This window comes from Peromyscus californicus, unplaced genomic scaffold, assembly GCF_007827085.1.
Source record: "Peromyscus californicus insignis strain IS unplaced genomic scaffold, ASM782708v3 Scaffold_17__1_contigs__length_78620276, whole genome shotgun sequence".
NCBI classification, from domain to species: Eukaryota; Metazoa; Chordata; class Mammalia; order Rodentia; family Cricetidae; genus Peromyscus; species Peromyscus californicus.
Genome location: NW_026294469.1, coordinates 11,199,924 through 11,227,123, shown reverse-complemented (window position 1 = coordinate 11,227,123; position 27,200 = coordinate 11,199,924). Strand labels below are relative to the sequence as shown.

Genomic DNA, 27,200 nt, shown 5'->3' with positions numbered 1-27,200 from the left:
TCTCTCACAATTCACAGTTTTAACAGTCCTTAGTAATGCTTAAAAATGTAAAAGCCCCTGAACTTCCTCTATCTCCAAATTTTGAGTTACAGGTTTTCCTGATGACTTCAGTTTTAGATTAAGGCAGGCTCAAATACCCCAGAGACTACAGGAGAACACAAGGAAGGAACCAGTTAGGAAGAAGATGTGAGAGAAGCCTGGAAACGCATCCCACTGTCCTTCCCTACTTTGGGACCAGAAAACACTGAAACAGCTGAAACTCTGGCCCAGGGTCACGCCCTCAGTGTATTTTCTGTGGTGATTCTGGGTCATTGCTGTGAGGTCCAACATTTTGCTCCTGAAGAGAATAACTTGGAAAGCCGTCTCTGTTTCCTGCCTTTTACTGACAAGATTGTGAACCTGGGGAGGCCTGAGCTGCTGAGAGAAGCGAGGGAGGGAGGGGGACCACCAATTTGACTTTTACCAAAATAATGGTTTATTATACATCCAGCTATTTACAGAGATGGTCTGATTTGGAATGCTGTGAATGTCATACGGCTTGGCTGAAATGTTCTTCCATGACGAAGAGTCCTTTCCGTCCCACTTGCTGACCGTCTGGTAGAGTTAATACTCAAAAAGCATGTTGCTGAAAGAAGAGAGAACAGTTGATGACCTGGCTCCTAAATACAAAAGCCGCCACTTCAGTGGGCCACCGTGCAACAGTCCAGGTCTCAAGTGACACCCCCACCACGGTCTCCTGGGATCCTTCCCGGCTGGTATGCAGTGCCTGCTCTGGCCTTTGTGGAATGAGTTTTTCAGACGGAAAGCGTGGTGAGTGCTCATGCTGGCCTCAGAAGGGTGAGCACCCCAGTTTAAGATCTACCCTGATCTGCAAGACCCGCTATTGCTGAACACACGGAAGGAATGCAAAGATGGAAGAAAATGTAGTGGACTCCTCACACCTGGCAATGTATTGAAGGACTCAGAGCAGTGCTGTGGTGACATCGTGGCGGTGTGTGTATCCACTCAGTATCCCGGCCGTGTCCCCTGGGACATCATGGCGGCATATGTGTCCACTCAAAATCCCTGCCATGTCCCTGGTATGCTGGTAGTGTTCCCCTTCTATTGACTTAGCATCATCTCTTTGTTTTTATCATGTTTCTGTCATTAATTCTGATGTGTACTGACTCAGTTAGAGACCTCACAATCTCTCTTGCACTGTCCAGTCGTGTCCGGTCCATCCTTCCTAACTGTGGAGGCCTGACCCACAGACACAGCTTCAGACAAGGAGCCCATCAAGGTCCCACATTGCCTGCTCTATCACTGTTATTTAACTAAAAAAAAAAAAGCTTTTCAAAAGAAAATCAACTTGTATACATTTCATTTACTTTTTGGGGGATGGTATTTTGAAGAGGCAAAGATCTCTATATAGTCCTGGAACTACTATATAAACCAGACCCTCCTGCTTCTGCCTTCCAAGTGCTGAGATTAAAGGTGTGTGCCACCATGCCCAGCTGATGTCCATTTTAAATACATGATGGAATCTATTGCTGGATGATTAGATACACATTGAAAGAGAGTTGTATACATTATGTCTAGGTACTAAGCTCTCCACTTAAACTCTTCAAACACAGTATGTCATAAGTACTAGTTCTTCTTAAGAAAATACATTTTTGCTTTAGCTCATCAAAATGTTTTTATTCTGAGCTCTTTTTCCATTCATCTCACTAGCCATCTTCCAGACACTTCAGTCTGACTTAAACAGAACTGCAAGACTCAGGTTCCCGCTCCAATGTTCAGCCGTGATACCTTCTGCTTTGAGCTCTTCTGTAAGACTGGGTGTTGGTCTGTGCCACCCTGCTCTCTAACCCTGGGGTCTCTAGTGAATCCCAAGCATGTGCTCAACCCTGCCAGCTTTCATTCAAGAAATGTCCTCCCTCAAAGACCATTATCTAGACAATTTTATGTCATGCCTTACGTCTGCCCTCATGCGCTGGCCCTTCATTTGATGATTACAAAGGCTTGGCCCCTTTCCTTCCAGGTAAAACATAGGTAGGGAGTCTGTCCCAGTCCCTGTGCTCCTTGGAGGACAGCTCAAGCACAGATGCACCTGCACCAAGGCCCAGCCTCACCCCTCCCCAGTCCGGCTTCCCTCACTCTATCACAGGTGGTCCCCAAAACACTCCCCAGTAAACTGCCTTCACCCAAATATGCACCTCAGAACATACTGTCTAGGGACTCATGTTTGGATCTGGTGATGTTTCAAACATCTGTTGTCATTTAGAAGTTTCATCTGAGGCAAAACTTTAAACCTTTCAAATGAAAAAGAGAAAATTGCCTTGGAGATAGTTACTGCAGAAAAAGCCAGAATTCACCGGAGCCTTTTTTTTTTTTAAGGGAAATGCTTCCCCAAACATACTTCCACCCTCTTCCTGAACCCCAAGACCCTCAGAACAAAGACACTGATAAGCTGTGTCTCCTTTGCTGGGAAAGTCAGCTATGTGGTTCAGCTATGTGGGTCACACCAGAAAAGCATGAACAACCAGATATAACTCCCAGAGTATAATGAGGCCCCTCCAAGAAGCCTCTACGGACCCCAAGTTCAGACTCACTGATTTACAGCGGTGAAAAATGGGAGTAAAATAGTCTCAAATCAGTTAACTTAGCTCAAGACACAAAAAGGTCAAAGACGAAGACATCTGTAAAAGTTCCTGGCCCTTCTGCATGTGCTTCCAGCCATAGGGTTTGAATGACCAAACACTACACTTGACTTACGTTTTGTGCATCCAGGGCTGGATTTGAACTAGCCTTCTTGCGATATTTCCTCCGGGTGCAATAGACGCTGACAATTGTGATGATCAGCATCACGGCAAACACGGTGACGGTGGAGGAAACGGCAATGACAATGGTGTCGTGGGTGGATCCTCTCTTCTCACACCGTTGCCCCATGTACCACCAGTCTTCTCCTGCGGGACACCTACGTGGAGAGAGATGGTGACATTTATGGGATTGTTTACGGGTGACGCTCAACTGTGAACACCTTCATCATGAAAGGGCCTGGTTACCTACAGCGCATTTGACCACTGATAGTTGCTGATGGATATAACTATTTGACCCTGCACTGCCTGAAGCTATGAAACTAGCACCAGTTGACAAAGGTCAGCATTATAGCTAATCAGATACTGAGACAGCAGCTGGGGGGGTGAGGAGAAGGCCAACTGAGGGGATCTGCTCCACCATTGTGAGCGCCACATCTTTGCTAAGGACTCAGCACTTCAGCATCTTCATCTAGAAAATAGGGACTGGCAGAGTCAAGGACAGGACTGCTGGGAGGATTTAATAAGGTATGTAATATATAAGATATGTAATATAATAAGATATGTAATATTATAAGATATGTAATATAATAAGATATATAATATAAGATATGTAATATTATAAGATATATAATATAATAAGATTAATATAAGATATGTAATATTATAAGATATGTGATATAATAAGATATGTAATATTATAAGATATGTAATTCAGGCAATTAGACAGGAGTGCATTATTTCTTCACAAATTGTTATGGTGGCTAGCCAAAGCCCCGGATGGAGTTCAAAAGAGTAACTGTGCTGTATAGTTTTTTTTTTTTGGTTTTTTTTTTTTGAGACAGGGTTTCTCTGTGTAGTTTTGCGCCTTTCCTGGAACTCGCTTTGGAGACCAGGCTGGCCTCGAACTCACAGAGATCCGCCTGCCTCTGCCTCCCGAGTGCTGGGATTAAAGGTGTGCGCCACCACCGCCCGGCGTGCTGTATAGTTTTATGTCAGCTTGACATAAGCTAAAGTTATCCAAGAGGAGTGAACCTCAATTAAGAAAATGCCTCCATAAGATTGGACTGCAGTCAAACCTATAGCATATTTTCCTTATTGGTGATTGATGTTGGAGGTCCAGTCCATTTTGGGTGGTGCCACCCCTGGGGTGGTGATCCTGGGTTCTATAAGAAAGCAGGCTGAGCAAGCCATGAGGAGCAAGCCAGTAAGCAACACCCCTCCATGGCCTCTGCATCAGCTCCTGCCTCCAGGATCCTGCCCTGTTTGAGTTCCTGTCCTGACTTCATTCAATGATGAACTACAATGTGGAAGTGTAAGCCAGATAAACCCTTCCTTCCCAGCTTGCTTTTGGTTATGGTGTTTGCTCACAGCAATAGAGAACCCTAACTAAGACATTGACCAATGTCGTCCATGTGGATTATCAGCATCTAACTCCCAGCAGGACAAGAGGTAGCCAATGAGACAGCGAGACGGCAGGACCTCCCAAGCGAGCCCTCACTTGCACTCAGCTCTGCCTTCGTGGACAGTGCAGATGCCACCGTTCTGACACTCAACCTCTGAGCAGGCATTGTAGATGGTTGAGGTGGGGACCGGGTCTGGGACATTCGATGTAGGGACCAGGTCTGGGACATTCGATGTAGGGTCCAGGTCTGGGACATTCGATGTAGGGACCAGGTCTGGGACATTCGATGTAGAGTTGAGGTAAGATATGTCTGCAGAAGGAAGGAGAGAGCATGGTGGGAATCAGCTTTTGCATTGCTTGTCATTGTACACACATAAGACTCAGAGTTCAGGCTTGTGACAAAAGTGTGCAGTCTTGGTGCATGATCCAGCACCATTCACGGGCAGTCAAATAAGAATCAGGCAGAGGTGGAGAGGTGGCTATTGGCTGAGAACTTGACTTCACTCTCCAGAACCCATGTTTAAAAAAAAAAAAAAGCCCTGTGAGGTGTGCATGCTTGTGGTCTCGGCACTGAAGAGATGGAGACAGGCAGATAATGGGCTCCGAGACCAGCCAGGCAGCCTGCCAGGTAAAAGTGAGATCGTCTCAAAAAACAAGGCGGTGGTGCCTAAGGCAGTCAGAGTTGTCCACTGGTTTACACACACACACACACACACACACACACACACACACACACACACACACATATACATACACATACACACACATACACACTTACACATACACACATACCCACTTACACACACACACACACACACACACACACACACACACCCCAAGGAGGGAGCTGGGTGACAATCACCAGGCTTGACTGGCAGCTGGAGCTCTGATGGGCACACTCATTAATCTCCTGCCAGAGTTGTGTGTTTCCTGTGTGAGGAAGTAAGAAAACAGAGATTTCCAGCCTAAAGATTTCCACTGTTGCTCCCTAATATAGTAAATAAATGTTTAACTCTGGCACTTTCGATGTTTCGAATTAAACGATTTTCACATTTCTAATCATTCATACAAAAAGATTCCCGTGTGTATCCAGTTCCTCCCACATCCTATAACATATCTAAAAACAAAACCCAGAAGAACACAGCGAAAAGCCGATCGCCACAACAAGGAGCGAGCTCACATATAAGCTATTTTTCCCATACCTTCAACAGTCAGTAGGATGTAAACATCGTCTCCTTTGATGAACTCCCTGCTCTTCATCCTTTCATGGGTTATGAAGGCACTGGTTCCATAGCCTCTGCCTCTGCTAAACTGAGTTCCATTAGGGAAAGAAGCCACCACTCCCACCTTGGAAGGCCTGTCCCAAAAATAGCTTCCATTATCTGAAAGAGCAATTTATATTAATGGGCTGTGTTTAGCATCATCATAGCTTTCAGTGGTAGGAAAGAGCAGGCAGTGAGACAGAATTAGGATGAAGCTGAAGAGAGTTAATTGATGCTACTGACCTATGATGTATTCCTAGGCAAGTCACTGGAGCTTGCTCATTCACACTGCCCTACAGGAAGTGAGATTGCTTGCCAATGAGGACAAACTCTAGACTGGTGGTTCTCAACCCTCCTAATGCTGCAACCCTTTAATACAGTGCGTCATGTTAACCATAAAATTATTTTCAGTGCTACTTCATAACTGTAATTTTGCTACTTTTTGAATCATAATGTAAATATCTGTGTTTTCTGATGGTCTTAGGCAACCACCCCTGTGAAAGGGTCTTTCAACCCCCGAAAGGGTTGAGACCCACCGACTGAGAATTGCTGCTCTAGACAATGAGTGGAGAGCTACCAGGTGGGGATGTCACCCCTATTTATAGTGCCTGTTACAAAACCCTCCTGTCTGGTGGGATCAAGCCTCACCAGCCCTCTGAGTTGCAATCGGTCCTTTTTTTTTTTTTTTTTTTTTTTTTTTTTGGTTTTTTTCGAGACAGGGTTTCTCTGTGTAGCTTTGCGCCTTTCCTGGAACTCGCTTTGGAGACCAGGCTGGCCTCGAACTCACAGAGATCCACCTGCCTCTGCCTCCCGAGTGCTGGGATTAAAGGCGTGTGCCACCACCGCCCGGCGCAATCGGTCCTTTTAACTGAGTTAAGGCAGTGAGTCGCTGAGAGTTTTCAATACGAACAAAGAAAAATTTATCTCATAAACTGAACTTAGCGGCATTTCAGTGTCACCCAGAGGAACATGTTGGAAAAGAATGAAATATTCTGGGTGTTTAAACCCTCCAGTTTCTGTTACGGTTTTTTCTCCATCAGATTCGGCCACTGTTTTTCCTATGTCACTTTGGTCCCTCCTTGCCATTTATAAAATTCCTTTGGTGATATTCAGCTTCCTATAATTCTATTTTTCCCTCTAGTCAGTTTCTAGGGACAAAAGATTATTGAAATTCCAAGTGTGATCATGGCTCCCTGGGTGATGATTCTTTTTCAGACTTGGAATGCTGTCACCATCAGTAAATCCTCTAAGATGCATTAATAAGATGTCACCATCCTCTTCCATGCTGTTACCACCAATGTCCCAGCATCTCTGTTCTGACTGGAAGCCCTCATCTCAAGAGCTGATTGTTTCCCACAATGCCAGCAGTCTGACCAAGGCAGCATGGGCAATAGAAACTCAACATTAGAGGGACTCTCCCTCCCCACAGTCTTCCATATCGACCTCTCCTAATTCTCTTAACAAATCTATGGGATTATTGTTCCTGCCTTGGTTTAACAGCCAAGGACAGTGGGGCAGCTTCAAGAAGGTTTTTCTTCAGGATCATATATCTAATGAGAAGCAAATCTTGGATATGAACCCAAGCATGCCAGCCTCTAAAGCCAACACTCCTTAGCCAATACCTAGAATTCAGGGATGATTAATTCCCAATGTCTGGGTCCTTGCTGACATTCCTAATAGCCTTCTGCGTGGGGACTGTGTCTTCCACTGAAGCTGAGTGTCTTCACTTCAAGGCTGAACATTCCCTAAGTAACCAACTGTGCAATCTCTCACTCCCAAATCACCCAAATTACCTCCTTGAACAATAATCATGTCCCTAGCCATGAGGAAAATAACAAGCTACAAACCGTCAGTCATCGTTGGGTCTGTAGTTATACTCCGCTGGTTGGACATACGCTGTCGGATGTCAGGATTTTGATCCAAGAGTGTCATTGTGGCTTGTTGCCAAGGACACGGCCACTGTAATTGATCATCATTGGCACCAGAGATCAGGTGGAAATAAATCCCTACATTGGTCAAGGAATTCAGATTCAAGTAAATCTGATAAGCGTAGCCTTCGGGAGAATAAAACGGAGGGCTGTATACATTCTGGCTGCCGAGAAGCTGTGTGAAATTCTGTATATGCCAGATGTGATGAGGACACCTGGTTTCCGAGAGATTGATGTCATCGATCGACAGACCACCCGATGATGAACCAGGGCCTTTCAGCCCTTCAAATGCCACTCGGAACTTTTCAGTCACTTGCAATGTTACGTAGTAAAGTTGCCAGCTCCCAGTAGGTATTTCTGCAGAGAGAGTCAGTGTTCAAGGGTGATGACAACCATGAATTCCAGTGTTAGAGATCTATCCTTCAAAGGCAATGATTGCCCTTGAGCCACTGATTCTTACAGATGTGGAGAACAGTTTTCTTACTTCTTTATCCCAGGGCATTGCTGAGCTTAGACTGTCCCTTGGGATAGTTAATGTTTACACACCTGCTTCTCAGATAGCTCACCCTTTCTCAGAGATGGGTAAGCACCCAATCTCTGAGTGCTACATTCTGCTTACGAGCTTCCTGGCATTCCATGTTGGTTAACAGTTGAGCAATATTAACACCTGTGATTTGCTGATACTCACACAAAGACTTCTTTATGTATGTCTAACGTAGCTGGGATGCTTAAATTTCAGACCAATTTTAGCAGTATTAAACAGGAATCTGCAAACCCAGGAAAGCACATCCCATTCACTCCTAGTGACTCAGGGTTCTAAGCACTTCCCCAACAGCAGTAACCCCCATTTCCAACCATCCACCTCCTTCCTTCCTGCATGTCTAGCTCACTGCATATGGGAGACTTTTCCAGCTCATTTAAGCTGGAAATTAGAGGAGGAATCTCTCTCCCAGTCGTACGGTGCCTTTGGAAAGAGGGAAGCTGGGAAGTCAAACTACCATACCCCCTACTCCAGTGAGAAACAGAATGCCAAACGTCCTCACGAGCCCCCAGGACAGCAGGGCTGAAAATTATGTCAAACTGTCAGTTAACACTGGCTGGAAACCTGACTATATCAGCACTTAATGAGAATTGAAATTACCTGGAAATAAATTATAAACATTCAGATTACAGAAAATGCTACTGTCTGTGGGTAGATTACAGACTGAACAAAAACCTTCCATTTGAAGGTTTGGCTTCATTATGGTCCTTCCCTCCCATGAAGTCCAGAAGGGATCATAAGCAGGTTCCTGGGAATCCTGTGTTACTGTCTTTCTGTGATAGACCCACAGATTGTTCATGGGACAGATCTCCATCCCAAACCCAGACAATGGCATATACATGTTTTAATATTTGCTTTAATATACATATTAATGCATAATACATACTAACAAGAGTAAGATATATAATTTTAATATAGAATATATATGTGCAATGCATGCAGATTTTTTTTCTGAAATTAAAAACCTCCCTATGCATGGGTGGTCACAAACACAAGCAGCACCTCTATTTCCAAGGCTTTCAAGAATGGGGGTGCTGTGATATCTAGGGCAGTGTGGACCCACTTGATAGTGTGTTTGGTTTTGTTCATTAAATTAAGGGGTCAATGTGTAAAACAAGAAAGAGTAGTCTGTCTGCCAATGGTAGTCAATCATGAATGTTAACCTGATGGGATTTAGAACTACCATGGAGACCAGATGCTGTGAGAGATTTTCTAGATTAGGCCAATTGAAATGAAAAGATATTCCTAAATGTGGACAGCGCCACTGCACGGGCTAGGGTCCTGGACTGCACCAAAAGAAGAAAATGAGCTGACCACCACTGCCATTGGTCTTGATACTTCCTGGCTACAGATGGAGTGTGACCAGCTGCCTCACACTCTGGCTGCCATGCCTCCCCAGCCATGGTGGACCGTGCCCTCAAACAGTGGTCCAAAGTAAATCCTTCCTTAACTTGCTTTTGTTCGGTATTCTGTCCTCACACTGAGGACAGTAACCGACACAGCGGCCCACATCCCTTCCTTCCCCATCTGCTTTAATACAAGGTCAGTTACCTCCCCCCCATCTCTAATACCTGGATGATGTGAAATGTGGACACCCCCTCCCCACAGAAATAGCTCCCACCATGACATTTACTTCATATTATAGCAGACACCTTCATGGGGATTTACTTTTTTTTTTTTTTTTTTTTTTTTTTTTGGTTTTTCGAGACAGGGTTTCTCTGTGTAGCTTTGCGCCTTTCCTGGATCTCACTCTGTAGACCAGGCTGGCCTCGAACTCACAGAGATCCACCTGGCTCTGCCTCCTGAGTGCTGGGATTAAAGGCGTGCGCCACCACTGCCCGGCAGGGATTTACTTCTTAAGCTAAGCTAAGGTAGGTAGAGTCCTTTTCCCACTTGAAGAGCACTTTGGTAAGACCAGGTCACAGTGAGATAAAATGAGAGGTCCCAGCAGTGTTTTGGGGCCAAGCCCAGTCCTCCCTGAGGCCAGTCCTTCCTTTATCCATTCCATAGTTTAGTTTCTTTTAGCTATCAACCCTCCCCATGACGCCCATAGTTCACAGAGTATTTTTATTACTGAACAATAAAACTGAAATCCACAGCTCCAGAAACCAGGTATGTCTTCTAAGGAAGTATCACATAAAGGACCCTCCTTTTAACTTCCTTACCAGATAAGACAGATCAAGTTCTGTTTGAAAGTCATGTGTCACCAGCTCCTGCTCTGCTGCAAGCTGCCGCATTAACTGAGGAGAATGCCTCACCTGCATCCAAACCGCAAGAGCGTGGCTACTGTACCGTTTATTTCTCTCCGAAGGGTCAGAACACCTTCTGGATGGGCTGCAGTGTACTCCCGGGTGTAGATTTTCACGTGGTCACTTTCACCTCCACTGTTGTAGAGATAAAATTCCAAGCACTGGAACCCTCTCTTGGGGTACAGTATTCTGCTCTCCAGCATGGCTGTGGCCCCCGCATTTCCAGAGCTGGTGTTGAAATGCATGAAGAAGCCAGAATCTGTTCAGGGCACAGACGCAGAACAGAGAGACCACAGAGCTCTGAGCACACGGCGACTTTCTTCAGTGTTTAGTTCCCACCACTGTGGCCCCAAAGTTCGTGCACTGGAAAGAACTTTCAGATTCATACATTGAGGACATTTGGAACCTAGTGGGACTTAGTTCCAAACGTAGGGGACTAGGATAACATGAAGTCGTGAGTGTGGGGCCCTCACCTGAGTATTTGTGGCTTTATTAGAAGAGACATGAGCGGGCAGAATGGTCTATGTGATCATGTCGTGGCCCTTGCCCTATGATGCAGCAGAATGTCCCTCTACAGCTGACAAGCAGACACCAGGTACCCCACTCTTAAACTTCCAAGTGTCAGTGTCCAAAACCATAAGAAAATGATATTTTAAAAAATAAAGTACCCAGTCTTGGGTACTCAGTTATACCAACAGAAAACAAACCGAGCCTGGTACTGTTCTGGGCATTAAGATAGTTCTACAATGAGGGAGTTCATGACTGAGACATAGTTAGGCACCCTTTCTCTTATTACATCTTCCCAAAACAGGAAGAAGTTGAAAACACCTAAGCTGGAGTTTCCTGTCTTCGTTGTAGATATTTTGGTGCCTGGAATACATAATTATATCTAACTATGATTCTAGAACTGAGTAACTCACAGCCTAGCAATGCTCCTGAGTCTCCTACATTCTATGAAGTGCTAGAAAAGACAATAGAGTCCCTTAAATAATAGTCCTTCCAAGAGGTTCCTTCCTGTCCTGCTCTGTATACATACTGATGGAGTCCCCACAGAACCAAGCTGTGATTTGTAGAATGAAAAACATCCTGAGTGAATAAAAGCGAAGAAATGGCACTCCTTTAATATGGATAAATCTCATTGCTTTGGGAAAACTGAATGGGCTATCATTAATAATTCTGATAGAGAAGATGGAGAGATTGCTCAGTGGTTAAGAGCACCTAAGACTCTTGCAAAGGACTGGAGTTCCATTCCCAGCACCCATGTCAGGCAGCTCACAACTGCTTGTTACTCCAGAGGATCTAACGCCTCTGGCCTCTAAGGGATGTTGCACTCACATGTGCATACCCTCCACCCAAGGGTGCCTGCACTCACATGTCCATACCCCCCACCCCACACACATACACATAATTTGAAATAATAAAAATGATTATTTTAAAACCAATAACAATTCTGAGAGAAAAGAGAGATGAAACACCAGTCTATCAGACTGAACAAGAAGGCTAGAGCCACTGATCATAAAACCTGTTACCTTTGCACTGGCCCATATTGGAGTGATCGTTCTCTGGGCCCCCGAGGACCTGTGAAACCCGCTGCCAGTCAGCACTATCCCCTGAACTTTGGATCATGCCACAGATATTGTCCAACTCAAAGTCGCAGGAGTCCATAAAACTCAAGGAAGAAGCTACGAAAGCAAGGAAGGGAAAGGATGTGAGCAGTCATACAACATGATAACGTAAGTGTAAAACCTGAGCTGATCACAGGACTGTGAGGAACGTCACTCCAAAGAGAACAGCTAGCTGGCTGTGGGACCGACTGGCCGGAAGACACTTCTCAAGCCCAATATGAACTCAGTTTTGTGAGTGTGAATACACAGTTCACACCAACTCTTTTTTTCTCATCTATTTGTGGAAACCTGAGTCATTTGTGGAATTTGTGGAAATTCCTCCTGTTAGTCAAGCCTTAAACACCACAGCAAAGGTTATTGGACTCACTTACAGTACAACTGCACATTCCATTATAACTTAAAAGAGACTTGAATATAGAAACAGTCTGCTTTGGAAATAGTAAAACCTTCAAAAATCTGCACGGGGCACGTTTCTGCAAGGACTCAATTGCTTTTCTAAGTCTCAAGGCAGGCACACTTTGTAAGGAGAAAAGTGCTGAAAACAGGTAGCAGATTGGAACCTGGGTGCTGTGTTGTTTTTTTAAATCAAACTTCATAATCTCAGAAAACCCAAAGGTGTCCAGGACATCCCTTTTTCCATCAAGGCAGAGGGCAATACAGGTCATTCCAAGGCACCCATCACATACAACAGTTGTACAGCCGGTTCAGCTTCAACAGGTCATAGTCACTGAAGTCCATTCTTTGGCCAATCACATCTTCAAAGTCCGAGATCCTTGTGACGATGGTGGGCTCTGTCCCGTTCTGGAAAGCTGTTTTACTGTAGTGCATTACCGAGGTGTAGTCGTAGGGAACGTTCAGGGAATCCGACACACTGTCATCGTAGATGTTGAAATTGTGTTCTCTGCCTGCATGTATTTTAAAAACTTTAATTGTTTTATGCTTATAAAAATTAAGCTCCTCTTATTAAACACTTAGACATGTTAACTGAAGAATACAAAGTGTAATAGAGTGAACTTTGTACATATTATCTACCGAGTGTCTTGTGTTCAGATACTCCTGTCTTTGAACCTGGTCCCATGCACAACTGTGATAGAAACAATCAAACTAACACATCGGCACTTCCAGTCCAGCCAAAAGTCTAAGGTTCTACTGACTGCCAATGGAAAGGGAGGTTCTACAAAAAACCGTGGAAACATTGAGAGTTGCCGGCCAGCAACAGTGAAGGTTTAACACGCTCACAGCAGATGGGGTGAAAAGCGGGACTTTAGGGAGTATGCTAAAATGGGACCCTGCACTGATAACATGGACAAGAGTCACTAGAAAATATGGGCATAGTTGAGGACTCAAAGGTTACTGGGATTCCTGTACATGCATTTAAATCGCGTTGACTATAGTTCATGATAGTGTATTATATATTATAAAATTCTAAATAAGTTAGTGTCTTATCAACAAAGTGCCTTCACACACACACACACACACACACACACACACACACACACACACACAAATGCTGCATGAGGTGACAGGCAGGCTGACCGAGTTTATTTTAAATGAGGTGATAGATAAATGTGCTGTTTTATTAATGTGCACATAGCAAAATATCACCTTGTTGCCCATAAATATATATAGTTATAACTATAAATTTAAAAGGTTATTTTTTTAACCATCACAAGCTCTGAAGACAATCACTTTAAAACATTAAATTGAACGCATTTAGAGAAGACACCGGACTGCTTAGCATCCTGCTATTGGACAACTGATTGCAACTTGATATCAGCTGAATTTGCAGACATAATGAAGTGTATCAAAGTACAGGCACCCATTACCAGGCTGGTACCGATGCAAACCTGCTCAGAAATTTGACCTGTAATTCTGGCTATAGGAGAAACATACCTGACAGAATCCTGTCCCAAACTATAGTGACATAGTCATCCCGGTCAGCGCGTGACTGCTCATGCCAGAATCCCAGGGCATGGAGGAACTCGTGTTGAACCGTCGCTATTCTGTCACAGTTGTCCCCGATGGACAGCTGTTGCTTCCCAACGTGCCTGTTTCCCACTGAAGACCAGCACCTGATGGGGAGTTTGCAGATCAGGGGCGGGGTACTGGCGTGAGAAATGCCGCGGTCACAAGACAGAAGCCTCATTGTTTATCCACTTGTTTAACTGCATCTGACCTTACCTGTTGTGCCTGGACGTGGAACTGCTCTCAGCATAAAAAAAAAATTTTTTGCAGAACAGATCATTTTTAGGGAATTGACCTTGGCACCGTGCACCGTACAGTGACGAGTCATCGACGCTCATCCGGGGGAATTGCAACCTTTTTTAAATGGGCGTTGATACGTCCATCACCACAAGCTGTTTTGTTTGGTGTCATTTTATTGTTTCTCTCTGTGTGTGTCTGTCTGGATATAAACATGTGTTTGGATGCCTCAGAAGTCAGGAGAGGGAGCTGGACCCACTTGAACTGGAATCACAGGTGAGCCACCCAATGTGGACACTGGGAACAGAGCGCTGTTTCTCTACAAGAGCGGCTAGTGCTTTCAACAGTTGGGTTATCTCCTCAATTTCCATTTATCCTGTTTTATAGGGACAGCAATCACTCAGAATCGCTGTATTCAGGTCAATGACACTGCCATCTTTCAAGCAATAAGACTTTCTCAGTTAAAATGAATTCACACACAATCTACAATACATTTTACTTGAAAGGAGAATAAAGAGTATTCAGTTGTAAACAAGATGGAATTCACGTCCATTTACGCTTGCTATATGTTGACATTGGTAGTCTGGTTGTGTGTATGAAAACATTTTCTATTATCTTATTCATTTTACTGTATGCACCTCTGTGTATACATGTTTATGCTGTAGGCCAGAAAAGTGTCTTCCCCAGTGGCCCTGCACCTTACCTTTTGAGACAGGGTCTCTCACAGAGTGTGAATGATCTCAGCAATTTGGTTAGACTGGCTGGCCAGTGAACTACAGGAATCTGCCCCTACCTCCCTGAGTGAAAAGCGGTCTCACTCAGTTTTTCTCTCACATGGTGCTGGGGATCTGAACCCAGGTGGTCTTCATGTTTACCCAGCAAGGATTTCAGCAGCTGAGACATCTCTCCAGCACAAGGTTGGCTGCCCCTTTCTCCCTTCCTCCCTTCCTTCCTTCCTCCCTTCCTTCCTTCCTCCCTCCCTCTCACCCTCCCTCTCTCCCTCCCTCTCTCCCTAGCTAAAGTTCTCTTAGGTAGTTTCTAGTTAACTCATTATGCAAAAGGTACAAGGTTTAGTCTTTGCTTATTTGTGCTTAAAATTTATCTTTCATCTTTTCCTTACGGTACTTTCACTATAGCTCCTAAGAAAAGTTTCTTTCTCCACTACTTCTTTGTACAAATGTTTTAGTTTATAAGTAATAAACAGTTGGGTTCATGTTTATTAGGGCTGGATTTTGCTCAGAGCATCCATTGGTTTTGGAATCTTCTGGGTGTAGACCAGATGCTTTATGCACCCTCCCTTTCTGCCTGCCTCCCTTCATTCCTTCCTTTTTCTCCTCTCCCTTCCTCCTCCTCCTCCTCCTTGTTCCTTCTCACTCTTCCCGTGTCATAATACTATGGCCCTAGCCCAGGGACTTACACATACTAGGCAGGCCCTCTACTACTGTGAAAACATTATTTTATGGCCAGAGAAACCAGGTCTAAAGGTACTTTGTACAGATAGCAAAGGAAGTGGTGGCCCCACCCAAGGGTCCAGACCTTGAACCATGGCTGCGGTGGTATAATGCCCTGGGGAACAGTAGTCTCCTCAGAACCTTACCAGACAACCCCGGAACTTACCCACTCTCCTTGAACACTGATATATAGTTAGCTTCTCCTGACCACGGCTTGAAGTCAATGCATGTTTTAAGGCGGTAGCGCTCGAAGGCATTGAGAATGACTCCTTTAGCATTCATGTCTGACAGAAAACAAAAGTGCATTGAGATCTCTTTTTTGAACCTAATACATCCTTAAAATAAGGCAGGATGCCATGGCCACCACATGACTGTCTTAGAGCTTGATGTAAATGGGGTCTGTTAGTAAAGCTTACAGAGGAGAATTTTCATCCTTCTGAGAACCAGGCAGAATATGTATAAAAGTACCACAAACTGTAGAGACCTCTACCAAGTTAATCTGTCCATTTACCATGTGTCTTTACTACTACAGGCCTTAGCTACCTTTGGGTCGTTTGTAGAAAGCTTGACCTGGCTCGTGTGGGTAATCCTTGTCATCTCAAGGATGAAGGAAGTTCCTGAAAATCCCAGGATCTCAGCACCCAGTGGTGCAGTTCCTTGGACCTACATGTGGAGCGGTCCTCTGACTCTGTGTGCACACTGTAGTACATGCACATTCACACAATAAATGAATAATGCAATTTAAAAACTACCACATGAAAGATGCAATACAGTAAATTAAAGAAGCAGAAAATTTTAGAACACCATAATTACAATGATATAAAAAAAATCTATTTATTTGAACTGGAGAGTCTAAGCTGAATTCTTAACCTATCGTGTTTTCAAAACAGTTCTTCCCCAAGGCTGAGCTGCATCCTTGGCCATCCCCTCACTCAACACCTTCTTCTTGGTCACTCACTAAAAGTCAGTCATCTGTGGATTGCCCTGATGTGTGTGATGTGCCAGGGCTGCGTGCATGCCAGACAACCACTCTACCATGACCTACATCCCAGCCCAAGAAATACCTGATTCTTAAGGAGACATTGTTTTTCGTATTTCTCCCAAAGGGCATTTTTCGAATGGATGCTTGACAGAGGCACTGCTTGACCAGTCCACGGGAAATGAGCTCTTCCCAGCTGAGTCAGGCTGGTTTGTATTCTCTGTGTCTCTCTGTCATCTCTCTCTGTCTGCCTTGCTGTCTGTGTCTGTCCCCGTATCTCTGTGTCTCTGTCTCTCTGTGTGTCTGTCTCTGCTTCTCTCTGTCTCTCTCTGTCTCTCTGTCTCTGTCTCTCTGTCTCTCTGTCTCTCTCTCTGTCTCTCTCTGTCTCTGTCTCTCTCTGTCTCTGTCTCTCTCTCTCTGTCTCTCTCTCTGTCTCTCTCTCTCTCTCTCCCTGGTCAGGCCTCAGGCTCAGGATCATCTGCCTTTCCTTCCAGAGGACTGCTGGTGTTACAGGTGTGCACCACTACACCCAGCTCATAACTAAATTTCTTCTACTTGAAGAGCTTTTTTTAGTTTTGTATTAGATTCTTTTGACTATCTCCACCCTTTTCCTTTGTGTGTGTGTGTGTGTGTGTGCACACACACGTGTGTGTGCATGTGGCATGTGTGTGTGCATGCTTGTGTGCATGTGAGTTGCACTTGTATGCGTGCACATACACATGTCTGCACAGCATATGGAGTCTGAGGATGATATCAGAGCTCACCCTCCATGGCTCTTCCACCTTAGTCATTAAGAGAAGCTCTCTCAATCATGGCTATCTCCACAGCCAGCTTGCTCTAGGGTTCTTTCTCTCCGAGGAGGATAAAATTACAGCTGGCTCCCACACACAGCCAGCATTTATATGGGTTCTGAAGATCTGAATTCCATCCTCATATTTACCATCTCCCCAACCCTCTTCTGACTTTTTAATAACATAATACTAAACTAGGAATTATTTGTTTCCTGAAAAGAAAAAAGATAGCGGACTCTTGTTACTGTCTGGACTTGGCAAAATAAAATCTTGGCAAAGCAACGTCATTTCCTGTAAGTTTGTTTGATTGGTTAGTTTGTTGTTTTTACTCATATCTACACCCTGCTCTGGGTTTAGGGCTGAGGAGGTGGCTCAGTGATTAAGCTCTTGTACTGTTCTTCTAGAGGACTGGAATTTGGTTCCTGGAACCTACACAATGGCTCCAAACAGCTCCAGGGGATTCAATGTCTCCTCTGCCCACACTGCACACATGTGGTATTCACTCACCAAACATGCACACATACACATAACTAAAAGTAATAAAAATGAATCTTTTTAAAAATCCTTTATGGTCTGGGAGTGGTCAGTGGTATTCCATCTGCTAGCATGCCCAAGGCCCTGGATTCTATCATCAGCTCTGCAAGGAATAAATAAATACCTAAACACGAGGAAATTTTAAAATACAGACTCTTGGGGCTGGAGAGATGGTTTAGTGGTCAAGAGCATGTGCTACTCTTCCAGAGGACCCAACTTGAGTTCCCAGTGCATGTCAGGTGGCTCACAACTGACTGTGACTCCAGCTCCAGGGATCCAGTGCTCTTCTCTGACTCCCACAGACACTACACTCACATCCACAGACACACAGAGAGGGGGTGGAGAGAAAGGGAGGGGAAGAGAGAGAAAGAGAAAGAGGGAGGGAGAGACAGGGAGGGAGAGGGGAGAAAGAGAGGAAGAGAATATGAATTAAAAGTAGCAGTAAAATCTAGACCAAACCTTACTAAAACCAAGAGTGCCTCCCTATTCTTTATGTCCTTAGCATCCCACACAAAGCAAGCTCTCCATAAAGGTTGACTGAGTTGATCTTATGTTAGTCAAAACCCAACATATATTCAGATTGAATTATTTAAGATCTTTTAATTCTTCATTTTGCTTTTTTTTAAAGTAAATGTGCATAGCCACACAGAGAAACAACAACAAAAAGCCTTCACTCCACACAAGGCCATTCTGGTAGAGGTTAATATATCATCTCAGGAACACACAGTAGCTGTGGATGCTCCAAAGTGTGTACTAACCCAAGCTATCTTCTAGAACATATGGAATGGTATGTGGCCATCTATAGTTGTCTCCAATGATGGAATTCTTCCCTTGTTCCTGTCAAAAATAAATGTGAAAAGGACCAGTTTAATGAACTAGACAAAGCTAATCAACAATCAATCTGGAAATATGTGGAGTTTACAGTTCTTCTTGCTAGCTCACACCAATGGGGCATGTGTTTGGATTTTGACCATAATTTAATAAAGTTTACAGAGAGAAATAACTAATTTTTATAATTAACATGAAGCTAAAGAAGAAATGATACTAAATAAAAGACTGCTGGAAACTACACTATAAATACTGGTAGATGTTTAGATATTAAAAACACATAAGAATAGGCTGTTGATACCTCCAGAGTTAAGACTGCTTGCTGCCACTTAAGATGATCTAAGTTCAGGTCCCAGCACCCACATCAGCAGCTCATGGCTGCCTGTAACTCTAGAGGATACAGTTACCTCTTCTGGCTTCCATGGGCAACTGCATGCATGTGGTACACATAAACTCATGCAGACACACACACACACACACACACACACACACACACACACACACACACACACAGAGAGAGAGAGAGAGAGAGAGAGAGAGAGATAAATACATACATACATACATACATACATACATACATACATACATACATACATACAGAAGGAAAGTAATAACAAAACCAAATCATAATTCAAGCCCTGCCATTTGGTTCCCTGTATGTTCCAATAGCCTTCTAATTTGTCCTTCTGTTTCAAATATTGTGTTTCCTTCCTAATGGGCTGGAAGAGGGTGGGGATGGATTAGACGCAAAGGTGACTCCTGAAGTTTTTATGCATTTCCTTGAGAGGAAATAAATGAAGGAATGATGGGCAGCTGGAGAGGAAGGCTCTAGGGGAGGGCTCTAGTGGGGAGGGTCAGAGGACACCTTAGATTTGTAGCGTCTTGGAGACATTCACATGCAGCGTACAAATGGAACCTGGGCCTAGGCCAAGGCAGGACTGGAGTCACCCACTGGCAGTCCTTGGGACCGAGGAGGTGTGTGAAGCCCTGGCTGGGGTGAGATGGAGAAGCAGAGAGAGCAGAGGGTCCAGGACCAGGAGAAAGCCTTCGATGGCAACTCCCTCCCCGTTTCCCTCTTCCCCCCTTCCTACTCTCTTATCGTCTCCCTGCCTCCCTGCTTCTCCTCATCCTCCCTCTTTACCCCTCCTTTTCTCTCTCCTTCCCCCACCCCAGACTCCTTCACCCTCTTCCTCCTTCCTTCATCCCTCCGGGTTCCTCCCCATCCTCTCTCTCTCTCTCTTTCCCTCTTCTCTTCCTTCTTTTTTCTCTTCCTCTACCTTCCCTCCCTTCTCCTCTTCCTCTTCTGCCCCCTTTCTTCTTGTGCTATTGGGATCAAACCCAGCAAGAGCCTCATCATTACACTGTATCCCCAGCTTCTCTCTGAATTTTTGTCTTGAGCTTGGCTCTTCCTCTATAGCCCAGGCAGGCTTTGAACCTGTGACTCTCCTGCTTCAGGCACCTAGCAGAGCACCAGGCCAAGCTCACAGCTCTGCTTCTTTAAGGAGGGTTTCAGAGGTGAGCCTCTGATGTGTAGGGTACAAGGGAGTGGTTGAAGTGTGTTGGGGAAACTGTGGAATTTTGCAAATCAAAAAGCTCTACTGGATAATGTCTATGTCCAAGGGTGTACATGTCTTAAATTATGAATGATTTTGTCAATTTCTCTATTTTTTAAGTTTACATAAACTTCTCCAACATAAGAATTACAAACACATTATTGAGTATCTCTGTTTAATTCTAACACCTACATAGGGATATTAAGTTCTTAAATTTTTAAAAATCTGGTAAATGAAAAATCATACCTTGATTTTCTTTTTAAAGTGCCTAAGGCACTGAACTTTTGTTTGTTTGTTTGTCTGTTTTGTTTTGAGACAGGACCTCACTGTGTAGCTCTGGCTGTCCCAGAACTTAACATGTAGACCAGGCTGGCCTTAAACTCAGAGATCCACCTGCCTCTGCCTCCCAAGTGCTGGGATTAAAAGTGTGTGACAGGACACCATGTCCAGCAAGATACTGAAGTTTTAAACCCTCTTAATCTACATATACATTTCTACACATGTGTTCATCTGTGTGTCATGACAGCTAGGTGAGGATCAGCACTCTTGGAACTGGTTTGAGAGAACCCTTCCTTGGCATCACTATTTATAGCTGATGTGGGGGAGGAGTAAAATAATAATAATAATAATAACATTATTATTACATTGTTATTTCTTTTTTGGGGTTGTTTTTTTGTTTTTTGTTTTTTTTCAAGACAAGGTTTCTCTGTGTAGCTTTGCGCCTTTCCTGGAACTCACTTTGGAGACCAGGCTGGCCTCGAACTCACAGAGATCTGCCTGCCTGTGCCTCCCGAGTGCTGGGATTAAAGGCATGCACCACCACTGCCCCATTATTATTTCTTATGATAAAAAGATTGGAGTTTTTTTTTTTCACTTCAACTAGACTAAACCAGTGAAGCTCTCTTTTTAAATGAAAATTCTCCTTATTACTGCAATCATGAAAATCAATCAGAGCACCACACATGTGTTAAGGTGATAGTGGCCTTCACCACACAGAAACTTGAGTGGTGGAAGATGAAGATATAGATATGAGTCCTTTCAGGACATCATGTTAACTGAATAAGTGCCACTGGCTGCTGCACCTTCAGAAACAGAGTCTCAACAAGCAGCCCGTGCCCATTCATCCTCAGCCACTCACAGTTGACCCTCACGATTCATCATGCAAGCATCATTGCAACTCACCTCGAGCTTGATGTCTCCTTCAAAAAGGTCCAGTCCCAAATCTAAGAGAATAATTAAGATAATTCATATTTTATTACATTGGGTTCCCACACTACATAAATGATGGTGTTTTGAAAATTCCAAAGGGAGAGGGTCTCACAAGGTCCATCCCCAAGGATCTATAGGTAGTTTAATAGTTGCTTAGAGTGGGAGAGACACTTTCTTCAGCGGTATACGGCCATTGTTAAATTGCCCATGCTCTTGTAAACGACCCCTCACCCAGGCTTTAGTAAGTATCTCTAACGGCACTCATCACTCCACAAGAGGAAAAACGAAATATGAAAGTAGAAATGGGACCAGTAGAGAAGAGGGTGGAGATCGGAGGGGGGTAGAGAGGGCAATTGGATGAATATGATCAAATACTTTATATACATGCATGAAAACCCCATAATGTATGCCATCATCACATATAAGTAAAACATAATAATAAAACAAATTAAGAGGGGCCCTGTAAGATAACTCAGGCAGTAAAAGGCACCTGCCACCAAGCCTTGACAACCTGAGTTTGACCCCGGGAACCCATATGGTGGGAAAAGAGAACTCACTCCTTCATGTGTCCTCTGACTTCCACACATGTAGTGTGTCTCACACCCACACACAGACACACAAAATAATAAAAATATTTAAAATATGGTTATAAAAAAGAATGAAGAAAAATCCACAAACCTTCATTGATATCGAATATGTCTCGATCAAGTCCCTCATCTATATCTTTGACTGAAATAACAAAAAACACATTGAACATTATGTTCATGAGAGGAAAAAGAATCTCATTAATAAAACGATCAGAAGGAAACAAGTTGTTGCCTCAGATTCATATTTAACTTGAATTGATTAATTGATTGGAACCCGAATTGATTGAGAGCCTCCTGTGAGCCAGATTGGGGACTAGACAGAGGACGTTCAGATGTGTGCTCTGTCCTCTCCACATCCCTTGAGTGTCAGATGGCTTTAGGAATAAGACATTGGTCACTCTGTATGTCAGTGAACATAGCTTGGAAGGTGGGACTAAATGCCTAAATGGGAAATGAATGTCTAAAATTGCTCAACCCAGAAAGCCACTATATCAGCCTTTCTTGTATTTTCATTTTTCAGATGGGCAGATGGGTCCTGAGATGGTCCCTGGTGAACGAAAGCAGCCAGTGTCTGATCAAAGTTCCTGTCACTGCTGCAGTCCTTCCGCTCGCCTTCCTTCCGCTCGGCGTCAATACACCCTCAGTGCCTCTGTTCCTTTGACTCACCACAGAACTCCCTTGCACTACAGTCTAGAGCAGAACTCAAAATGGACTCACCAAACTCTCCTGGAGCCGGCTGGGAAACAAACACAAAAAACATATTATGGCGTTTTTGTTCCAATTTTAGATTCTTTTGATAATAATTTTAAAGGGTTTTTCATTCATCCATCCATTCATTCATTCATTCATTCATTCATTCATTCATTTATATGATGTCCGTGTGTGATGGACAGGAGAACTTGTGGTAGTCCGTTCTCTCTCTGTCCTAGGACTGAACTCAGATCATCAAGCTTGGTGACCAGAGCTGAGGCACCTGCTGATCCACCTCACTGGCCCCAGTTTTGTTTTTATTTTTGGACACAGGGTTTCTCTGTAGTCAAGCTAGAACTCACATTGTAGCCCATGTCTAACCTGGAACTTGCTACAATCCTCCTGCCTCGGCCTCCCAAGTACTGGGGTAGCAAGCATGAACCATAGTGGTTCTATCTAATTCACAATCAGACGGCTCTTTTTATTAATATGATATACTGTTTTCTTCCACATATCCCAGACAAGTAAGTGGAGTTTGCACGACATTTTAACCAGACAGATTATTCTTACTTCATATAGAAACTGAACCTTGCTGTTCAATGAGTTTAAAGGTAGAGACAAAAAAAAAAAAATCAGTTTCAAAGCCTGAAAAGGAGGCAAAGCACAACACCCCAGCCCTCATGTAAGTACTCAATTTACATACAATCTCCTACAAGACTCATGGGGCAATGCTTGGAAAAGCTAAAAATTTATTCCTAATTAATAACTTTGCCCAATACCTCAGTAAAATCATGTTGCCTTTCATGTCACTCCCAGGACTCTACACTCAAAAAAACAATACCAAATATCTAAGCAAAGTACCTATGAGTAGATTTTGTGATTTTTAAAAATATATATATACATTTCTCTTTTCCTTTTTTGTTTTTTTTTTTGTTTGTTTGTTTGTTTTTGAGACAAGTTCTCTCTGTGTAGCCTTTGCTGTCCTATAGATCCAGGTGGCCTCGAACTCAGAGATCCACTTGCTTCTACCTCCCAAATGCTGGGATTAAAGGTGTACTCCACTACCATCTGGCTAAAATACATACATTTTCAAATGGATGGCAAACACATTACTGAGTTACTTACCCAATGAGTAAATAAAAAATGAAATCAACATCAGAAATTTATTTTGGGGGTAGGTTATACACAGGTGCATGTGGTGGGGGGGCGATGCTTATAGAGGCCAGAAATCAACCACAGGAGTCATTCCTCAGGAGCCATCTACCTTATTTTTGACACAGAGTCTCACTAGGACCCAGGGCTCACCAATTAGGCTGGGATGGCTGAGCAACCAGCCTTGAGAAGCCCTGTGTCTCTGTCCCCGCAGGACCGGCATTACAAGCACATGCCATCACACTTGGTTTTTTAGATGTGTTTGAGGAGTCAGACTCAAGTCCTCTTGGCTGCAATGGCTAGCACTTTACCGAAGGCTATCTCCCCCAGGCCCTCTGAGAAGTTTCTTAGTCAGTTATCCCTTAATCTTAATCAAGGCAGAAGTCGGCAGAACTGGTAGACAGTCTGTGTGGATTGTGCTGGGTTCCCTAACTTAAGTCAATTTAGTTCACCGCGCTGGGTCTTAAATGATCTGTGTGACATCGTAACCACTTGATTCGGATGAATATCATGAGTCATATGGTACCATGCAAAAACAGGCTGTAAAAATGTAATGTTGAGTCACACAAGTGTGAAGTACAATTGCCTTCAGATACAAGCTAACAGCTGAAATAAAGAATACTCTGAAATGTTTGACAAGATACGGAGACAGTCTGGTCAGATGGCTCCCATCGTTTTGACAGCAAGCACCCTAGTTTTCTCATACAGGAATCACACAGCACACCTTCACAGATGATCCTGGCACACATGCAGACAGAGATTTACGAGTAGCTAGCTGCTCTGAGCCACAGTTAAACATGGTGAAACAGCACCTCACATCTGTATTTCTCTAGTTCCTATCTGTACACCATCAGCTCAATATAACGTATTTTAAGTTCCAATTAAAGAGTTTCTTTGGCCACTAGAAATCTTGTATAAGACCTTGAATTAGCTTGGGGTACAAACTGCCCATCACTGCCGGCAGATTGGTCTAGATTGATGAAGATGCAGAAGAGACACCCCAATATCGTTAAGCTTTGTAAATGTGGACATTTCCTCTGATGTCTGTCAGTCTTCACCCAGGCCAGGTTACTCTGATAGCAGTCAGTATGTCACTCGGTAATAAAAATGGCTTTCAAAACCCGCATTCTCTCTTATCCAAAGAAAACCTGTCACACAACAGTGAAACTGAAAGGAAAAATTAGTTTTCTGTCACAATCTCTGGACCTCTCTGGCAGAGAGACTTCTTATGCTCAATATCCTGCCGGCCGCTGGCCACCAGAAAGAAATGCTCATTTAAGGTGAACATTTTGAAATACATAAGACAAAACATGAGCAAATGGTTATCACTCAATGATGGATATCAACAGGCCCCAATTTTTCTGATTGTTTTCTTACCAAGCCAGAAACCAGGAGAAATGTGGCAAAAAGCAGGAACCAAGGCCGATGCCAGGCATCCATACTGTGGCTTCCAGCTGAAAGGTGCAAGCTGTGACACTCATGGCAGAGCTGACTTTTAAAAGCCAAACATCATAACTTCTGGCCTTTGATCCTAATGTTAATGATCCATCTCCCAAGTCATCTTGTTGCTGTAGTAACTCCCAATCAGGGAGAGAAAGTCCAGGCTCACTAACATGCCTCTTTACTGTGCCAGCGTTGAATTGCTAAAACCTGTCACTGAAATGTATTCTCTAATGTATACATACTGATCCCAAACATTGCTAAATACCACTTGATCAAAAAGAAACCTATACACACACACACACACACACACACACACACACACACACACACACACACACGCTAGGTTGGAGGTGTGGGTGAGTTGGTAGAGTGCTTATCTGGCATGCATGAGGCACAGGGTTCAATCCCCACCCCCATATGAACTAGGCATGATGGTGCACACCTGAAACCACAGGTAAAGGCAGGGGGATCTTAAGTTCAAGCTCATCTTGGCTACATAGTGAGTTTGAGGCCAGCCTGGAATATATGAAAATAAATAAACACATATACCAAAGTACATATCTTTGTTCAAATAATGAACATTTATGAAGTGCCTTCCATCCAGTAGCCTCTGCTGCTTTGATGTAGCCAGTTCTGTCCACTGACTCTTACTAGTCATTGATTTAATAAAATTTTATTGTCAGTCTACAGCTTATTAAATTCTAGGATCTGTTGACATATCTAGAAATGGACATATTAAGTATTCAGATCTGGAATAGCAAAACAGTGAAGTGTCTCACTCCTGAAGATTCTCAAAGAAAAACTCAGATGGGAGGTAGGCTGAAAGAAGAGCTATGCCCAGTGATTTCTAATAAAATGTTTCTAACCCCTCTCTCAAGTCTTTCTTATAGTTTCTTTTCTTCCTGGAATAACTTCTACTCCTTGGAGACAACATACTAACTCAGGGTTTCATCTGCCTGATGCAGAATAATAATTTTGAAGTATTATTTTTTATTTTTTTCATTGCCCTTTTCTTCTTTTTTTGGAGGGAGGGGTTAGAGACAGGGTTTCTCTGTGTAGTTTTGGTGCCTGTCCTGGATCTCACTCTGTAGACCAGGCTGGCCTCGAACTCACAGAGATCCGCCTGGTTCTGCCTCCTGAGTGCTGGGATTAAAGGCGTGCGCCACCACCGCCCGGCTTCATTGCCCTTTTCTAATTTGGTCTTTTTGTCCATTCTGTGTGGATTAAAAGGCTACAAAGGGGCTGGAGAGATGGCTCAGCAGTTAAGAGCACTGACTGCTCTTCCAGAGGTCCTGAGTTCAATTCCTAGCAACCACATGGTGGCTCACAACCATCCATAATGAGATCTGGTGCCGTCTTCTGACCTGCAAGCATATATGTAAGCAGAACACTGTATATATAATAAATAAATAAATCTTTTAAAAAAGGCTACAAAAAGATATGTGACCTAGACAAAGGACTCAGAATGATGCTTTGTGTGTGTGTGTGTGTGTGTGTGTGTGTGTGTGTGTGTGTGTGTGTGTGTGTGATGCACAAGTCCATGTGACTATGTGATTATGTGCATACAGGAGTATCGAGGTTGGAGGTTGACTTCAAGTGCTGATGCTCTTCACCTTATTTCTTGAGACAGAATCTCTCACTGAACCTGGAGTTCATCAGTTTGGCTAGCCTGGCCATTCAGTGAGCTCTAAGAATCTGCCTGTTTCTGTCCCCTCAGTGCTGTGGTTAAAGATGTGCAGATGTGTACCACCATGCTTGACTTTTATATGGGCACTATGCATTCACGTTCAGGCCCTCATGTTTACATAATAACCACTTTACTGACTGAGCCATTTCCCCAGCCCAAGAGGACACTTTTTTAAAATGATCAAGCCATCCCTACCCTCTGAGAGTAAGAGAAGGCTTAAATGGAAAACTTTAAAACAGTAGGTGTGGGCTGGGAGCAATGTACATTTCTATAATCCCAGTCCTCAGGA

General features: G+C 43.7%; 1 protein-coding gene across 1 annotated transcript; it reads right to left on the bottom strand.

Annotated features, from left to right (window-relative positions):
- Positions 1–537: 537 nt before the first annotated feature.
- Mep1b (meprin A subunit beta) lies at positions 538–25,221 on the bottom strand. The gene is made up of 16 exons (XM_052741422.1): positions 25,159–25,221; positions 22,657–22,675; positions 22,031–22,081; positions 21,326–21,366; positions 18,521–18,599; positions 15,625–15,742; positions 13,699–13,877; positions 12,492–12,710; positions 11,710–11,862; positions 10,224–10,439; positions 7,310–7,747; positions 5,403–5,582; positions 4,489–4,510; positions 4,297–4,407; positions 2,755–2,956; positions 538–625 (listed from the first exon to the last, which is right to left on the bottom strand). The coding sequence occupies exons 1-16, from the start codon at positions 25,219–25,221 to the stop codon at positions 611–613; spliced, it is 2,106 nt and encodes a 701-aa protein (XP_052597382.1). The 3' UTR covers positions 538–610.
- Between the last annotated feature and the right edge of the window lie 1,979 nt (positions 25,222–27,200).

Excerpts from the sequence above, each read along its gene's own strand:
- Mep1b (XM_052741422.1), bottom strand. The coding sequence starts at position 25,221 with ATGGATGCCTGGCATCGGCCTTGGTTCCTGCTTTTTGCCACATTTCTC. Across the intron at positions 11,863-12,491 it reads GAACCGGCTGTACAACTGTT|CTTCTTCCTTGAGTTTTATG; the intron begins GTATGTGATGGG and ends TTGCTTTCGTAG. Across the intron at positions 7,748-10,223 it reads CCTTCGGAGAGAAATAAACG|AAATACCTACTGGGAGCTGG; the intron begins GTACAGTAGCCA and ends CTCTCTCTGCAG.